General features: G+C 42.8%; 2 protein-coding genes and 1 pseudogene across 3 annotated transcripts in view; all 3 read left to right on the top strand.

Moving 5' to 3' along the window:
• The first annotated feature begins 267 nt into the window (after positions 1-267).
• LOC109484497 (probable splicing factor, arginine/serine-rich 7) lies at positions 268-2,179 on the top strand. Its single transcript, XM_019787783.1, has one exon. The coding sequence runs from the start codon at positions 940-942 to the stop codon at positions 1,525-1,527; it is 588 nt and encodes a 195-aa protein (XP_019643342.1). The 5' UTR covers positions 268-939; the 3' UTR covers positions 1,528-2,179.
• Positions 2,180-2,678: 499 nt separating this feature from the next.
• LOC109484394 lies at positions 2,679-5,872 on the top strand (annotated as a pseudogene).
• Positions 5,873-10,057: 4,185 nt separating this feature from the next.
• LOC109484504 overlaps positions 10,058-16,859 on the top strand; it is a 28,474-nt gene continuing 21,672 nt past the window's right edge. Inside the window, exon 1 of one of the 2 annotated variants that reach the window (XM_019787796.1) lies at positions 10,058-10,238. The gene's annotated coding sequence lies outside the window, so the exon portion shown is untranslated. Of the gene's footprint in view, positions 10,239-10,681; positions 10,857-16,859 lie in introns of those variants that run through there. The other variant, XM_019787816.1, reaches the window with a different exon arrangement.

Raw genomic sequence — 16,859 nt, 5'->3', positions numbered from 1 at the left:
TATAACTACGACGTTGTAGTAGCGCCCTCTGACGACATTACACCTTTATGCACTAAGCTAGCTATAGCCAGTAAGTCAGTCAGAACAAGGCTCCCTGAGGTTCCTGTAGGGACTGAAGGTATAACAGTGAGCCTACAAATTATCTAGTACAATTTGTCGACTTAACTACAACACTTCCGTCTGATATCTACGTAGGTTTGAGTTTGATACCTTATTACTACTCACAATTGCAAGGGAAAACTTTATTTTCATGATTCCATAAACAAATTAAACGGTTATAGATGGCAACAGATTTTAGTAGTAGTACTGTAGTACAGAAAATTACAATCTGCAAACACGTATTCGCATCGATAATAATATACCATTTGATACACACATAAACAAACCCACACATACGCACAGCGACCTGAGCCCTTTAAAGGTTGTTACCATGGTTACTAAGAGTAGTTGTCTGTTTTCCCTGAGGCCAACTAGCCCGTGTAGTCATCCCTGTCAAAACCGGAATGACAACTCTATAGGTGTGTCTCAAAACACCATACAGCTCAGTGGAACAGGGTCAGTGTGTCTAAAGAACCCCACACAGAATTCAGCTGAGTTACAGACGACTTTACTGAGACGACTTTATCGTCTCCATGACAACTCAACAAAACAATGATCTGACGACGCCTCAACTGACAAGGGTGCCCAGGAAAAGACGCACTGGAAAAATACGTGGAGAACTGGTAGGGTTCAGTTCGGGGTGAGTAAGGACTGAGCCGCCATTTTTATTGCGTCGACGCTGTCCAAAGTCTTCACAGTCAGTCAGACTGTCGAAACAGATCTAGGAGGACTTTCTGTGCGACTACAAAGTCTAAGAAAAGTTAGGAGGAGGGAGTAGTTACGGAAAGACTGAGTGTGAATCTCTGAGACTTAAGGGTCGCCTCGGGACAAAGCAGCACCATGCCGGAGCGTTCAGTGAACTGCCCTCTTCCACGGGACGCCAGGACATGGATCATCCTTATATTCTTCATCCTACTGGGCGGGATGCTGCTATTGATGGGCCTGTACTTCTTCATTAGGACCCTGATTTGGGCGATAGGAATCGTCATCATCGCCCTAGTGGTCGTGTTTATGTGTATCTACATGCTCTGTCCGGGATGCCTACGGTGCACATGCAATGGAGAAGAAGAGAAGGAGCATTCGTACGAGGGAAGCTGCAAGTACGCCAAAGACCCGGAGGCCGCCAGGAGCCGCAAGCGGCGACGTCAGACGAGGCGCAACAGCAGCGGCAGCTCCTCGGACGACTCGGAGTACGAGCGGGAGAGGCGCCGCCGGAAGCGCCGCCGGAAGGAGAGGAGGGAGAGACGGGATAGCAGTGATGACAGCTATGACGACATCCGGTACGAAGACGAGAGGCGCAGGCGCAAAGAGAACGAGAAGGACGACAACGCCGCGAACGAGAAACGGAAGAAGTGGATGCCAGCCTGCGTGGCAAAGCGCAAAGGGCGCAAAGGTAGTGATAGTGACTCGGGGTTAGATGTGCCCTGATTGAAGAAAAGGGTGTTTCGTCACACTATCAACGTTATAAATGTGGCTTTTATGTGAATTTCGGGGAGATAGCAACATCACGAAATGTGTGAATATATGAGTACACATAGAGCACATGGAGCATATTTTGACAATTATACTTACAATTTTTTTCTGTAGTCACATCAAATTAGATTTCAGTTTTTCCATCAAATTCACATGAATGTCACATTTAAACGCCCGTTACTGTCATTACAAAAATAACATGTTTCTTGGTGGATGGTTGGCTGTAACAATGTTGTATGGCACAAAATCTGTGTTTTGTGTTACTTTATGAGCAAACAATGTTCTCATAGTCATAGTAAATGGTAAAACCTCTTTAACGTACATGCTTATTTTTACTCAAGAACTATATGATATTACATTTCAAGATAGCACTTTATGAATTTGTTGAAACTTTATGTACATTTTAGATATTATGGTTGCATTCATTGGATTCTGTGATCAATAAATTTAGTCATTGTCATTTCCATGAACCATGTAGTGATAAGCGGTTAATATGTAGTCCTTTCTGTTATCGACTAAATGATGGTAGAACGACAATTAATATTACATTAACCCGCGGTTGGGTAAATCTAGCAGCCAGGAAACAAGAGATGTTTGAGAAGAAAATGTAAATCTTATTTAATGTGGAATAAAAAAATCCCACGTCTTTTTGTATCATTTACCTTTTTTTGCTGTCGACTGTTGTAACAATATATAGGACCTCTCTACGAAATATGTCCCCAAGGGTACGACACTGTGAAATGTTTGGCCTGCCAAAAGGTCACTGGCCGTAAGATGTATTGCGCTGTCTTAATCTGCCTTCGTGCTGCAGTTAAATTCATACACTTTAAAGTATAAAAACACCACACTCAGGTCACAGTATACCAGACTTCGATGAGATGTATATCTCCCAATTCATTCCCAAGTCAAACTTAATACGTTTGTACCTGCCCAGGTTCAGCTCTTTAATTATTCATAACAATACTATTCTCGCAAAGGCTCGCGGGATACTGTACGCCGCAGGTCGTTATGCGGAAGTAAAGCTGCACAGGTCACAGGTCACGGTGTTTGTAGGAAGTTGGCATTTTCTGTACATTCCACTTAGGCATGGGTAAGCTAAACTCTTGATTACTCTGAATCACTAAGTGTCCAAAATGCTGCGGGTTTGTGAGCAGCTCCGCGAGGCGGACGCCAAGACCAAGAGACACGGACTAAAACGTGCCGAGACCGACTACCTACGTGCCCTGCTTGACGCCATGGCGAACATGGACAGGCTGGTGGAAATAGAGGTACTCAAAAGCCTCGGAGACATGAACTTGGAAACGGGCAAACGCTGCAGGGGCGTGGGAAAGCTAGACAAGGCTTTGGTGCTGTACAGGGCCGCACTGCTCCGATGTGACTGTGAGGACGCAGACATTAGAGACAGCCTCACATATCGTTTGTCGTATGTGAAGAAACTACGCTTAGGTAAGAAACAAACAGCCTTTGTTCGAAACAACCAGAACCCTGACAACAAAGAAGTGTTTTCGCTTGTTGAAGTAGCAGAGAGATTCCAACGTTTAGACCAAAGATTGACTGTTGACTACAAGAAGGACTCGTTGCTGATTGAATATACCAAGTTGATGATAGAGGGGGTAGCAAACGAGGACAGTATGTTAGAAGTTGAGGCGATTAAAAGTCTCGGTGACGTGTACCTGAAAAGAGGAACAGAAACTAGGGACACGACATGTTTGACCAAGGCCACAGCTATGTACAACACTGCACTGGCGAGGTGTGAGGGGATCCAGGGGAAAGTCACACTCATCCACCGCTTACTGTACACCGCAAGAATCAGACAAAAGACTAAACGGACTGGAAAGGTATATGTTATTTGTGGCTCCTACACTGAATTAAAAATAGATATGTATGTATGTTTATATCTGTATGTACGTAATACTCTGTGTTTTTGTGTGTGTATGTTCGTAATGTATGCACGCGCGCGTGTGTGTGTGTGTGTGTGTGTGTGTGTGTGTGTGTGTGTGTGTGTGTGTGTGTGTGTGTGTGTGTGTGATGAGGTATCATAATTCAATCTTGTCATAAAACAAATTCCCATGCCAAATTTGTTAGTATATTAGCCACTTGGATAACGAAGACCACGTTTATCATGTTTCATATTTAACGTGCATGTAACACCCCAGTGAATGTTTGTGTCCACTGATTGAGTCGGTGCTTTTAAAGGGCTTACAACGGCAGAAACAACGGGAGAAACAACAAGCTGACCTCTCGAGGGACCTTTCAGAGACATCCGCAAACAATGACGTCATCGCTGAAGGATCTGGCCAAAAGTTCATGTATGTATCTAATGTAGCTGATCTCTGGATATTGTTAAGCGTTATTACCTTAGCCAAGAAGGTTATGTTTTGGGATACGGTTTTTCTGTGTGTATGTATTTGTGTGTAACCACAATTACTTTAGAATGCCTGGTTGGATTGTTTTGATATTTACTTAGTAAACCTTGATGCAGACCTGGGAATGGTTAGATTTTGGACCCTCTGACGTTTTGCTATGGTACTGCAGTGGAAATTCCGTTTTTTATATCTCTTGATCTGGACATGGTAGGGTAACAAATTTTGGATGGTAGGTGGCTTAAGTGATGCTTAACACATTTAGATGATTTGCTAGACATAATGTGACAGAATCTAATTTGCATAATTAATGAGGGGGCGCTGTGTCGCTGAACTCTAGTTTCTCATTTGATTTTATCACAAGTAAGAGCTTAAAGGCATACATAATCCATATTGTCTATCACTGAGTTTAACTTAAGATTTCTTGAAATTTTAGGTCACCGAGTGAGTTCATCGCAAGTCAGACACCCAGAAAAGCTACTCCAGACTACAGGTATGTCAACAGGTGCAGAACCTTTTTTTTGAAAAACAAAATTTCCCCATACTGGTATGAGTAATCCTGCCCATTTTAAAAGAAAAATTAGAAATAAAAATGCATAAACAATCTGTCACTGTAGGTCTTACCAAGAGTACCTGGCAGCGGGGGACCGCGCACTGGCTGATGGGAACATCGACTTAGCAGAAGAGAAGTTTGTGTCCGCTCTGAAACTCATTCACGGTAACTGTTTTTACATTAAATTTTCTACCCTCCTCTATATTTTTATCTTTAACAATTATATATGATAGACATTTGTATTCCCATGAATATTGATTGGGTTCAACTTGGTAAATGATAATTGAAGAGCAAAGTTATTTATTCACAACCGTTGTGACTAAATGACATTTATATTGTTTTCACGTGTGTGCAGACCGTAACAATTCCTATCGGCTGAAAGAGGCTGACTGCCTGTACAGACTGGGAGACGTGTACCTCCAGCGTGGTAAAGGGACAAAAGAAGGTAAGAAATTCACACAGGCTGCCGCACTGTACAATGCAGCATTGGCCAGAACACACCTGGACAATCAAAAAGTAACACTTACTGAAGCCTTGCAGGAGATAGAGCAGTCTTTTCTTCAATGTACAGCAAATGTGGAAGCAAAATCAAGTCCCATGGATTGTGCCTCACGCCACAAGAAGCGATTAGAGAACATGCGCGCCCGTGCTAAGTCACAGTTAGACGAAATAGATCAGCACCATAACCCGTATCAGTACGACGAGGATGACCCAACTGTGACAAAAGTCGAGGCTGAACGAGCTGAAGCAATCAAATCTCTGTTCAAGAGCATTGCTGAAGATAGGCAGACATTTGTTCAGGACCTTGTTGGCGAATGTATCGTCATACTTGGCCGTCCTCCATGTAAGTACGCTTTTATCGGGTTAGGCTCCCAGGCAACAGAACTGGTCACGCCCTACTCTGACCTGGAGTTCGCCATTCTAATTGAGGACGGGAAAGACAACGATGACACACGACGGTACTTCCTCACCCTCACGCACTACCTACACATGAAAGTCATCAACCTCGGAGAGACCATCCTCCCAGCTATGGCCATTCCGTCACTGAACGATTTTCAATCGGAAGATCAAGATAAAGACTGGTTCTTTGACTCCGTCACCCCTCGTGGGTTTGCCTTTGACGGCTCCATGCCATGGGCATCAAAGACTCCATTTGGGAGAGACAAGACCAAGACTAAACCGCCCGTTAGCCTCATCCAGACGCCTGCAAAAATGGCGGAGTTTCAGCAATTGGAGATATCCCTTGCCGAGGGGTACCACCTGTCAGACATCCTCAGACGCGTTGCTTTCCTGACCGGCGAAGCATCGCTAGTGCAAGACTACCAGGACTATCTGACAAGAATTCCTGAAAGCTATACTACACCACTCTCTATGGCCCGTCGAATCGCACCTAAAATCCTGGAGGAAGACAGGGAAAACTTCCTCTCCAATGAGCCTACCGGGCAACTGTTGAATGTCAAAAAGGACATGTACCGATTTCCAGGTATAGCCATGGACCTCATAGCCCTGTGTTGTCAGACTACGCATGCAAGTACATGGGGTATCATTCATGAACTAAAGGGAACGGGGCGGATCACAGAGGAAGATGCCACACACCTGACAGTGCTGATCAGCATCGCGGCAGAACTCAGGCTGAGGACGTACATTGCCAACGGAGGGCAGCAGGACAGTCTGTCTCCTCTTGCCAAAGTGAACTATCAGAGCAGCGTGCACGAGGTGTCAGACACTACCCTGAAGTCAATATTCCACATACCAAACATCAAGGTACTTTTCCGATACCAATGCACGGCTTTACCATTAAAGATGCGTGTCATGGATATGGTCAAAGATATTTTGCACGCCCAACCAAAGAGGATATTCAAAACGTCCATCTACGATTCTTCCCATCTGTGTAGGGGAAGAATAGCAAGAAATCTGTTCATGCTTGATAATTCCATCCATTATTTGGAAGAAGCGTTGAAAGAAGCATGTGACACGAACGACAAACATTCGACTATACTAGAAGAATTAGGTAAGACCTGGGGATGTCGAAGTGATCACACAAAAGCAATTATCTTCTTTAAACAGTCACTCGACATACGCAAAACTATCTACGGAGACAAAATTGCACATCCCAAAATCGTATCCACTCTCACCAATCTGGGAGTATCCTATAGGGCACTCTGCGATATGAAAAATGCAATTTCTTGCTATGAAAAGTCATTGACGATGTTAAAATCTATCCATGAGCACGGAGACATCACGGCACATCCAGACATTGCAAATGCACTTCATAACTTGGGGTCGTACTGGTTAAAACTTGGCAATTCACAGAAGGCAATGGACTACACGAAACAGGCACTAACGATGAAGAAAACCCTCTATGGAGACAACGCACATCCCGACATACCAATGACACTTCAGAACTTTGGGTCGTGTTGGTGTGAATTCGGAGACCAGAAAAAAGCAATGACCTACTTCGAACAGTCACTTACGATGCTACAAGGTATTTACGGTGACAGTACAGCACATCCAGATATTGCTATGTTGCATCACAATATTGGATCATGTTGGAATAAACTCGGTGACCAGAAAAAAGCTATCAGCAATTGTGAGAAGTCACTAAATATATATAAATCTATTTATGGGGAAAACAATGCACACCCGGGTATTGCATTTTCACTTAACAATCTCGGGTCATGTTGGTACCTACTCGGTAATTACAAGAAAGCAATCGAGTATCACGAACAGTCAATAGCGATGAGAATGGAGCTCTATGGAGACAACACTGCACATTTAGACCTTGCAATGTCATTTGAGAGCCTGGGGTTATCTTGGAGTGAACTCGGTGATCAGAAGAAAGCAATCCTATACTTTAAAGAATCACTATCGATGAGGAAAGTTGTCCATGGGGACATAACGAAATGCCCAGACATTGGAATGACACTCTACAACCTCGGACGTTCTTGGATGAGACTCGGCGATGCAAAGAAAGCAATCAGCTACAACATGCAGTCATTAGCGATTAGGAAGACCATCTACGGAGAAGCAACGCCACACCCAGACATAGTCTCTTCCTTAAACATTTTGGGTGTATGTTCGAGAATGCTCGGAAACCAAATTGAAGCAGTTAGCTACTTCGAACAGGCGTTGGCAATGATAACAACCATCTACGGAGCTCAAACAGCCCATCCGGACACAGCCCAAACACTTACAAACCTGGGATCATCTTGGAGTGATTTCGGAGATCAGAAAAAGGCAATTGGCTACTTTGAGCAGTCCCTACAAATGCATGGAACTATCTATGGAAACGGAGTTGCCCATCCAACCATTGCCAACACCATCGACAGCTTAGGGTCTGCCTGGAGTCAACTCGGTGATCAGAGGAAAGCAATCCGTCACTACAGTCAGTCATTGGCGATGAGGAATGCCATTTATGGGGACAAAACACCACATCCGGACATTGCAAAGTCACTCAATAACCTAGCATCATCTTACAGTGCATTCGGTGATCACAAAAAAGCAATTTTCTTTTACGAACAGTCACTAGCAATGAAGAAAAGTATATTCGGAAAGAATGCAATGCATCCAGATATCGCTTCGTCGCTTACTAACCTGGGATGCTCTTGGTGTCAGCTGGGAAATCCGATGAAAGCAGTTAGATACCACGAGCAGTCATTAACAATGATGAAGGCTATTTACAGGGACACATCGGCCCATCCAGACATCGCCGCGTCACTCAACAATCTGGGATCAACTTGGAGCTATCTTGGAAATGAGAAGAAAGCAATTAGCTACTTTGAACAGTCAATAGCAATGAAGAGAACTATCTACAGAGACAAGTCACATCCAGAAGTTGCTAAATCACTTACCAACCTGGGATCGTCTTGGAGTAGGCTTGGCAATGAGAGGAAAGCAATTAGCTACTTTCAACAGTCATTAATTATGATGAAAGATATCTATGGAGACAAGACTGCTAATCACTACATTGCCATGTGCCTTAACAACTTGGGGTTGTCATTGGGGGCATTGGGTGATCAGGCCAAAGCAATTACCTACTTTGAACAGTCACTAATGATGTCAAAAACTATTTATGGAGAAGGCAAAGCACATCCAGAAATTGCTAAGTTACTTAATAACCTTGGGTCGTCTTGGGGTAAACTCGGTGATTACAAAAAGGCAGTTTGTTACTGCGAGCAATCCTTAACAATGAAGAACGACATCTATGGTAACACACCACACCCAGACATTGCAAATTCGCTAAGCATCCTGGGATCATCGTGGAGTGACCTTGGGGATTACAAGAAAGCAATCAGCTACTTAGAGCAGACTCTTAAGATGAGGAAAACTATCTACGGAGAAGACAAGGCACATCCGGAGATTGCATGCGCGCTTTGCAACCTGGGATTGTCCTGGAGTGAACTTGGCGATCAACAGAAGGCAGGTGACTACTTAGAACAGGCATTAGAAATGTTCACAACCGTTTACGGGAAGACAACGGCACACCCACAGATTGCCGCGCTCTTGAAGAACCTAGCGGTAGTATGGAGTAAACACGGCGATCAGAAGAAAGCAATGGAGTACCAAAAACGCTATCAAAGTATCCTAATGGCTCTGTATGCCAATAGGACTCCACGAAAATAGACCATATTTAAACGCCTTTGGGTGAAAATTCAAGGCTTGTCCGATCATGTAAAGTGATATAGACATCCTCATAGCTATTATTCAGTTGATAAAAACTAGTCAAGCACAGGAAATGTGTTAGCAGAATAGTTCACGAGTGATGTTGTCGTCTGTTGATAACTGTGAGTTTCCTAGTATGGGACATCCACAAGTTTGATGTACAGTAATTTTTTCAAAAAAGTAAATTATCTAAGCAGACCGTATAAATAGAATTCCATGTTAGCATAATTATAGTCTTAATTCACCACATTCTGTATTCATTGTTTTTGTCAATGTCGGTTTGCAATTAGCCCACGGGTAAGAACTTGCAATAAAGAACTATATTATCATTCCTATTGCTTGCAGTGATAGGGGCGGTCGCAAGGAGCGTATGAAATCCTTGTTGTCATAATAAAGGCATAGCTAGTGTGACTATATTATACGCGACTACATTATATACTTCATATTGTACGCAGTATTTCCATAATACCTCTCCAAACTTGACTTTTTGGGAAAGAGAGGACTAACAAGAAAACTAAACATGATAATTCTTATATATTACATGCTAGTACTAAAACATGAAGGAAAGCACACAGCTAACCATTCCCTACAATCCTGACTGTAAGTTGCCCTTCACTTCCAAAACAAAATCATCACTTTGCGACCCGCATGTCTTTGACATCTTAGAGTAAATGCATCTAAATTAAATGATACAAAAAATTAGTTCGCACCCTCTAAGATATTGCTCCTCTAATATAAAAAATTAAAAGCTGAAAATATAAACCATTGACCTATCCTTGACCTAAATACAATAAATCCTTCCCAACCATTATCAAGTTTAATCTCCCTCACACTATGGGCGTAGCCGGTCCGAATCTCAGGCTATTTTCGGACGGGGTAGAAGCAGAGCCATTCTTCGGACCTCTGGGGGGAACGAGTCCCGATTTAGCCGCGTGTACACAGGCGCGCTGTGCAGCCCAGGAATGCCAGGACCGTCCGCTGTGGCCCCAGCCTCTCTGAGCTGTTCGCGTCGTCTGCAAGAGAGTTCGGCAGAGATCACTCGGACATTTTGTACCCTTATTTTTCTCTCTGGGCGGTGAAACATAATCGTAAGTAAAGCACAGTTCCATACAAAACTTTTACACTTTGGGAAGGGCAAGTTTCAAGTTGCATGATACTATGTTTTGAGCCATGGCACACCAGAGTATGTTGCGTATTTGCACTTCGTACGCCAACGTTACATTTTTGCCAAATCGGTAATCCTTACGTCAACATTTAACAACGCTGACTTCAACAATACTGCATATAAGCCAGTACATGGGTTGGTTTATACTTATTCAAACTTTATACGGTGACAACTATAATGACTATATTAGGTTATGACATGACCTGTACAAAACTGTAGCTAGCTATTGAGACAGAGGATAATGAGAGGCTTCAGCCAACATAACCCAACGCGTCGCGCCATGTAACTCTATATATACTAATGAGGCGATGTTACAATATATACTGAAACACAATCTCTTCGCCAAAATGCCAAGGCCATCCCCAATATGTACACGGGAGTTCACCATGGCTAAGAAGTCGATGTTTTACTAGTTATAACAGAATTAATGAACTTGTAATGGGACAGTTTACACAGTGAGTTCAGTGACCTCTTTTGAAATTCCGGCGGAACTAGTCCACACGTCCTTGGCTTGTGTTCAGCAAATGTCTCTGTTTTCAGGGTAAGTCATACACTGGTTTATTCAACTATCGCATAGCTATCGTACAAACATGTCTTCCTGTTTATAACTAGGTCTGTTAATCAGTGATTATGCAAACAATAGAAATATTACTACTGACGTAATCTAGCCTTAGGCTTACGTGGACAACAGTAGTCCAGCTATGACTATAGCCTTCATAATTCATAACATCTTGAAGTCCAATTATGTTTCTAAACTTAGCAAGTTGCGCAGTAATCTACCTCTATTCGTTTCCTTTGGAGGAAAGTGGTGATCTTGGCATTTCAAACGTCTTGGCTGAGTTGCAACATACGATAAAGGTTCCATAAACCACGGATAGGATGATGCTAAAAATATTCCTTAGTTGTGGAGCTTAATGTACACAATGATCCTCAATGATCCGAAGATTGGGATCTGAATACATTGCTGAGAAACATCAAGTATACATTACTTTAACAGCTGTTTCCTGATGATAGAGTTTCGGCAGTGTACCAGTTTTCATATGCCAAAAATTTCAGGTACAGTTTGATTCGACATCCAGGTAAACAATACTCAACGGCAATTCAAACTTTAATTTACTAGTGGATGAATTACGGAGTTACTTCCAGACTTTACTTCCAGACTTTGACATTCACTTTTCGTCACTGTCAATTAACCGTATAACAGAGAACTAGTCAACACGTATGTGAGCATATGGGCAACCGGTTGAGCATTACAAAGACTCGCAAGTGTGTTACGTAAGTGCATTACGTAAGTGTCTTATCAATGTCAAGCAATCTCCGTACTTTATTCAGTAGTAGAATTTAAATTGCCTATGCCGCGCAAGTACAGTTCATATTTAACTCCCCGTAGAAATGATCTGGCAGCGTTTGTAGCGAAAGGCTAGCATAGAACAGAAAGTTGAGACATGGCCAGATATGGTGTCCTCAAAAGGAAAGCCAGAAGACGTGGAAAGCTTGTGGGTTTATCTTGCTTTGGACGGTAGATATCCCTTATGGATTAACTAATGAACCATGAGCATCGTGTGGTGATGATCAACAATATTGGAATTGACTGCCCTTCTAAATCTTTACCCTTGCAGTCAGTGATCACAGCCGAGAATTGGACTTCTCAGCGATCGCAGAACTTGATTTGTATCCACATAAATCCTGCATGGGAATTACCTCTGCTACGCACGGCTACAGAATCCCTTGTTTATTTGCAACATCCGATCCTTTTTCCTCTGTCAGAGTTCGAGTCACGTAGGCAGACTATCATGGCGCAGGTCTCAGCTGTCATGGCGGGTCAAAGGTCAAAAGGTCGTGACCTGTGGAAACGATTTTATTACCCCCTTGTGTCTAAGTACTATTTTCCCTCAACCTTCAACGTATTGTCTTAGAATAACTTCTTAGAATAAGGCCTAGAATGATTAACTATATATCATTACACTGCAAGTAGATATTTACAAAAACATATAGCTATCATCGTATCCAGAATTGTGTCTATATCGAATTCTATGCCTGAGGGCTTACGTTTAAAATCAGGCATATTCTCCGCGCATCCAAGAACATAGATTTGCGTCAGGCACAGTTCTGGGTACGTTTGGACTATCCAGAACCATCCTGAGCATGGTTCTGGATAAATTATGGTTCTGGATACAACAGTGATCAAATATTGTCTTCTCAGTCATGATGCCTCATCATCAGTCGGAACAATCTTATAAAGGCTCTTTCGATGCAAAGTGAAAACGATTTTACTTGTGACAATGTTCGCCATACATGGTTCATAAATCGTTTGTTTGGCTTTTTAAAGAAAGAGAGGAATGTCTTCGTGAATCTTTCCATCCTCATCTAGCCCCACGAATGAGGCACCCACAGGCGCAGCCTACAGATACTGAGAGTTTGCTGAGTACCTTGTACTCACCATAATTGAATCGCATACAGCGCAGACCGTAAATATCGTTGCCTATGTAAGACCACACCAATTCAGTTTTTTGGTTATCAGAATCGCCCGCTCAACAATTTTTAAGTAAAAAGAGTAACATTCAGGACACATATCAACCTCTTGCATTTGGTAGCAGTACTCGAAGGGGGTATTTTACGTTGTTTTTACATTCAAATCGTTATTGACACAAGTACAGTGACGTTCGTAAGGTCTTTCTACAACTATACCTAATACTTATCAATACCAATGTCAGAAATAATCTTACATTCACGTAGTAGATTGATAAATCGGGCTTGTTGAAATTTCATTAACCAGAGTCTCACATCATGAAATATGTTTATTCGTACATTAAAAGATTCTGCACTGTCTGTTCCTACAGACTACACAGGAATACATTTTAAGAGGCCTAAGTGACAGCTCTAGAAGCTGCAGCTTGGGTTGTGATTTAGCCGAGGTGGCGTGGCTTCGTTATGAGTTCCCTGCGAGGGACGCATTAGGGATAACTTAGAACGTCTGTTTTCCGTAGATAAAGGTGTGATGAAATCCTTTCTCTCCGTCTAGTGGCCTTGGGCAGCTTGTTCTCGAGCTGATGGTGCTATGCAGGACTTAATGAAGCATCTGCAGCGCCTGTTAGCTATGAATAATATCTTCTTTGCGATGGGGTAAAAGAAAGGGGCACGAATTGAAACAAAAATGATCATGCACAAGAAAACTGTTACTTTATCAAGTAGGTAGCAGTGTCTGACAGTTTTGGAAATAGTTTTCTTGTGTTTCGTATTACCAGTACCTGGATGTAAATAATAAATAACCTTTATCGATGTAAAATGATCATGTTTTTCATGTTCTCTGACAAAATTATGAATTTGTACAAAAACTTTGAATTGAACTTTTAAGTGCTTTTAAAAAGATAAAGTTTATTCCAAAGGTGTTGCAATTTTTCAAAACGATCCTTTGGCTTTCAGAGGTCAAGGTCACCAAGTCGTTTGTTGATGATGGTGGCGCCTAGCTACAAAATCATCACGCTCCACCAAACTGTCATTGAACCGCGCACAACGAGAACTAGTTAACAAGCTAATAACATCGGAGGGATCCATTTTACACCTTCTTGCCTCGCAAACCTTATTTTCCAGTTCAGACTGTCCCGTAGAGAAGTCAAGGGCGTGTCTAATGTAACGTGGGTCCGAACGTGATCGTATTAACGTTGTTGAAGCAATTCCTCTCAATGTAATCTCAGGATGGAAGAAAATTCTAGATGAAGAAATCTACTGTCGTTTATTAGCACACTTTCTTCATAACATCATATATATGATATATTCTTTATTTTGCAAATCATGCCCGAAGGCTAATTGCTTTTACAGAGTCAAAGATAGCACAATATAGCCTGGGTACCATCCTACTTGTATACCGGGGCTCCCACACTCGCTTCCCTAAGAAGTAGTCTGGAAACGCTTGTATCTATTTGGCTTGGTGATGATATCACATAATGATTCCACTAGTAGGTCAGACCCATCAGTACAAAGTCCACATGGCCATGTGCTGTTTTGGTAAGGGCAAAAAAGTTGCTGCTTATGTATGACAAGTACAGCCACAAATTTACCTTGAGTACAATTTCTTGTAGTTTTCTTTAAGCAAGATGTTCTTTGTGGCTCTGTTACTTCAAATGTTAGCAAAATCATGACAACAGTGTCTCTCAATGGCTACTACACTCCGTCCAAGATAAATAAACAAACCTTTCCTTGGTCAGTGATACCTGCTGAGCAGGCAGGAGATAAGCATCACCACATACTGAGAAGGACGTTAGGCTAATGAACAAGACAGGAGGGACCAATCAGCACACTCGGGCAAAATCTGACCGAGCCAGACTGTTCAGATCTAACCATTTCCAGACTACTTCTTAGGGAAGCGAGTGTGGGAGCCCCGGTATACAAGTAAATAGGATGGTACCCAGGCTAAGCACAATACAATACTAGGAAACAGACAACTACTATCTGGAAAAACTTATACTTCTGCTACTACGCTTGCTATTAAGAAGTTTGACTTCTTCTTTGAAGGCAGTGGATCATGAATAGTCTCACGTTATATACCTGAAGCATTTGAAATAGCCCTAAAACAAGCGAAGTTAGGACTCCCGCCAATTCTTGGGTTTCAGTCACGTGACCCGACCTTAGCGACGGGTGTTATCCGCCATTTTGGTGTACCTACAACCCCGCGTAGCCTATGCGCTATATACATGGTTCATTGTTTTGTAGCTGGTTGCGGGTCAAAAAAGTGGTAAACACAGTGTATCTTTTCAATGTGTGCCAAGGTGATTACAAATCAAGGAAAGGACCAGGAAAAACTGACCGAAAAACATCGCAGATTGTGGATTTTTGCGATCAGCCGCGGGGATACGGCCACAGAAATATCCCGAGATTGTGGCGAGTTACTATCGCCACAGACTCTGGGCAAGCTTCACCCGCCTGGGTCCGACACAATGTTGCCTGGGTCCCTACTAAAAAAACCTTGGAAGAAAGAAGTACAGAGATTGGGACGAAAGCAAAGAACAGAAGGAGAGGCGAGGGCCGAAAGGGCGAGAGAACGCATCAAGCGGGCCGAGGAACAGCCGGGTCTGGCGGCTTGACCGGGCGGGGCTTCTGACGCCAAAAGCCGCCCGACGCCACACAATGCTGCTGGATATCGCGTACGTGATCTTCCCTACACCGAGGTCAGAAATGTTCCTGTACATGCAGAAATGGCACCCAGGAATTTCCATTAAACATCGACTAAACAAAAGTTTACACGGTGCAAGTGAATTTATTTTGATACTGTAGTACACGTGGCAGTCTGACTCAATTTGAGCCTAAGTGCTAAAACTCCGAGTTCACCCTGACAGCCCAACAAAATTACCGATCTTAGCACTAAAAATTGGGTTAAAATTCGGCTTATCATGATATCCTAATATTCTAATGTGAATGTTCACAAGCTAATTCATGCATAGGTTGTGAGAGGTTACCCAAAAACTTTTTTTACGGCAAAACTACAACTAAGGGTACGTAAACAAAATTATGCCCGGAGGCTCCCCTCCCAACGCCGATGATTTACTCCCGCAAACTCGAGGCGGCCAACAAAATTTCTGTCGACAGGGATGACAAGCCGTCATGTGAAATTCTAATGGGGTTCCAACAGAGACATGCTAGTACTTTTGGTGCTTGAAAAAATATTCATGAACTCCAGTTTGTCAGCGGCGAAACCGAAGGGGCTAGATGAAAGTACACAACAATTTGAACAAACAAAGCCGCCCGCGGGCATGAATAAAAACTGGCATTTTGCATTATTACACACAGAACCCATAATTTTGTAACAGCAACCGATAGTAAAACAAGGATTTACATTACCAAGAAAAGGTGAAACTTAGGCTTACCATAATTTGATTGGGGATAACCCGTCCGCTCCTCTCGAAATTGTTGTTTACGATTCGGCTACGCGAGTCACAAGTTGTCGCGAGAAGGAATCAGACACACGGGTGACCCGCGCACAGAGAACTGTCCAAAACACACTTCCCAGACCCTCCCTCTCTCTCTTAATTCATTTATTGAGAAAAAAATTAGACTAGAGTGACCAACATACGGATCCTGTCCACTGTAGGACTGTGTAGGACTAGTAACGTTAGTCTTTGAAGTTGGTTCACACATACGCTACCACATACGCAAGTTTTGTCGTCCTATATCCTTAGTCATCGTATCCTTTGACTTCCTATCCTCTCAAAAATGGACAATTTCATTGAAATCCTTGTCATCTGTCAACCATCAAAGACTGCAAAATTATCGTGTGGCTGTTAACTACTTGTATGGCTTCGGTACCAATGTCTTGACACTGCATAGCACTACAGCGAGGTACACCAAAATGGCGGCCGCCTGTATTACGCAAGCCCCGTGACGTCACGTGAAAGCCGAGAATATCCTTAGTCATCGTATCCTTTGACTTCCTATCCTCTCAAAAATGGACAATTTCATTGAAATCCTTGTCATCTGTCAACCATCAAAGACTGCAAAATTATCGTGTGGCTGTTAACTACTTGTATGGCTTCGGTACCAATGTCTTGAC

Source organism: Branchiostoma belcheri, unplaced genomic scaffold (genome assembly GCF_001625305.1).
Source record: "Branchiostoma belcheri isolate BF01 breed outbred unplaced genomic scaffold, Haploidv18h27 scaffold11, whole genome shotgun sequence".
In the NCBI taxonomy this organism is placed as follows: Eukaryota; Metazoa; Chordata; class Leptocardii; order Amphioxiformes; family Branchiostomatidae; genus Branchiostoma; species Branchiostoma belcheri.
The sequence above is the reverse complement of the archived record's forward strand: the minus strand, read 5'-3'. Positions and strand labels throughout refer to the sequence as shown.

Excerpts from the sequence above, each read along its gene's own strand:
- LOC109484497 (XM_019787783.1), top strand. The coding sequence starts at position 940 with ATGCCGGAGCGTTCAGTGAACTGCCCTCTTCCACGGGACGCCAGGACA.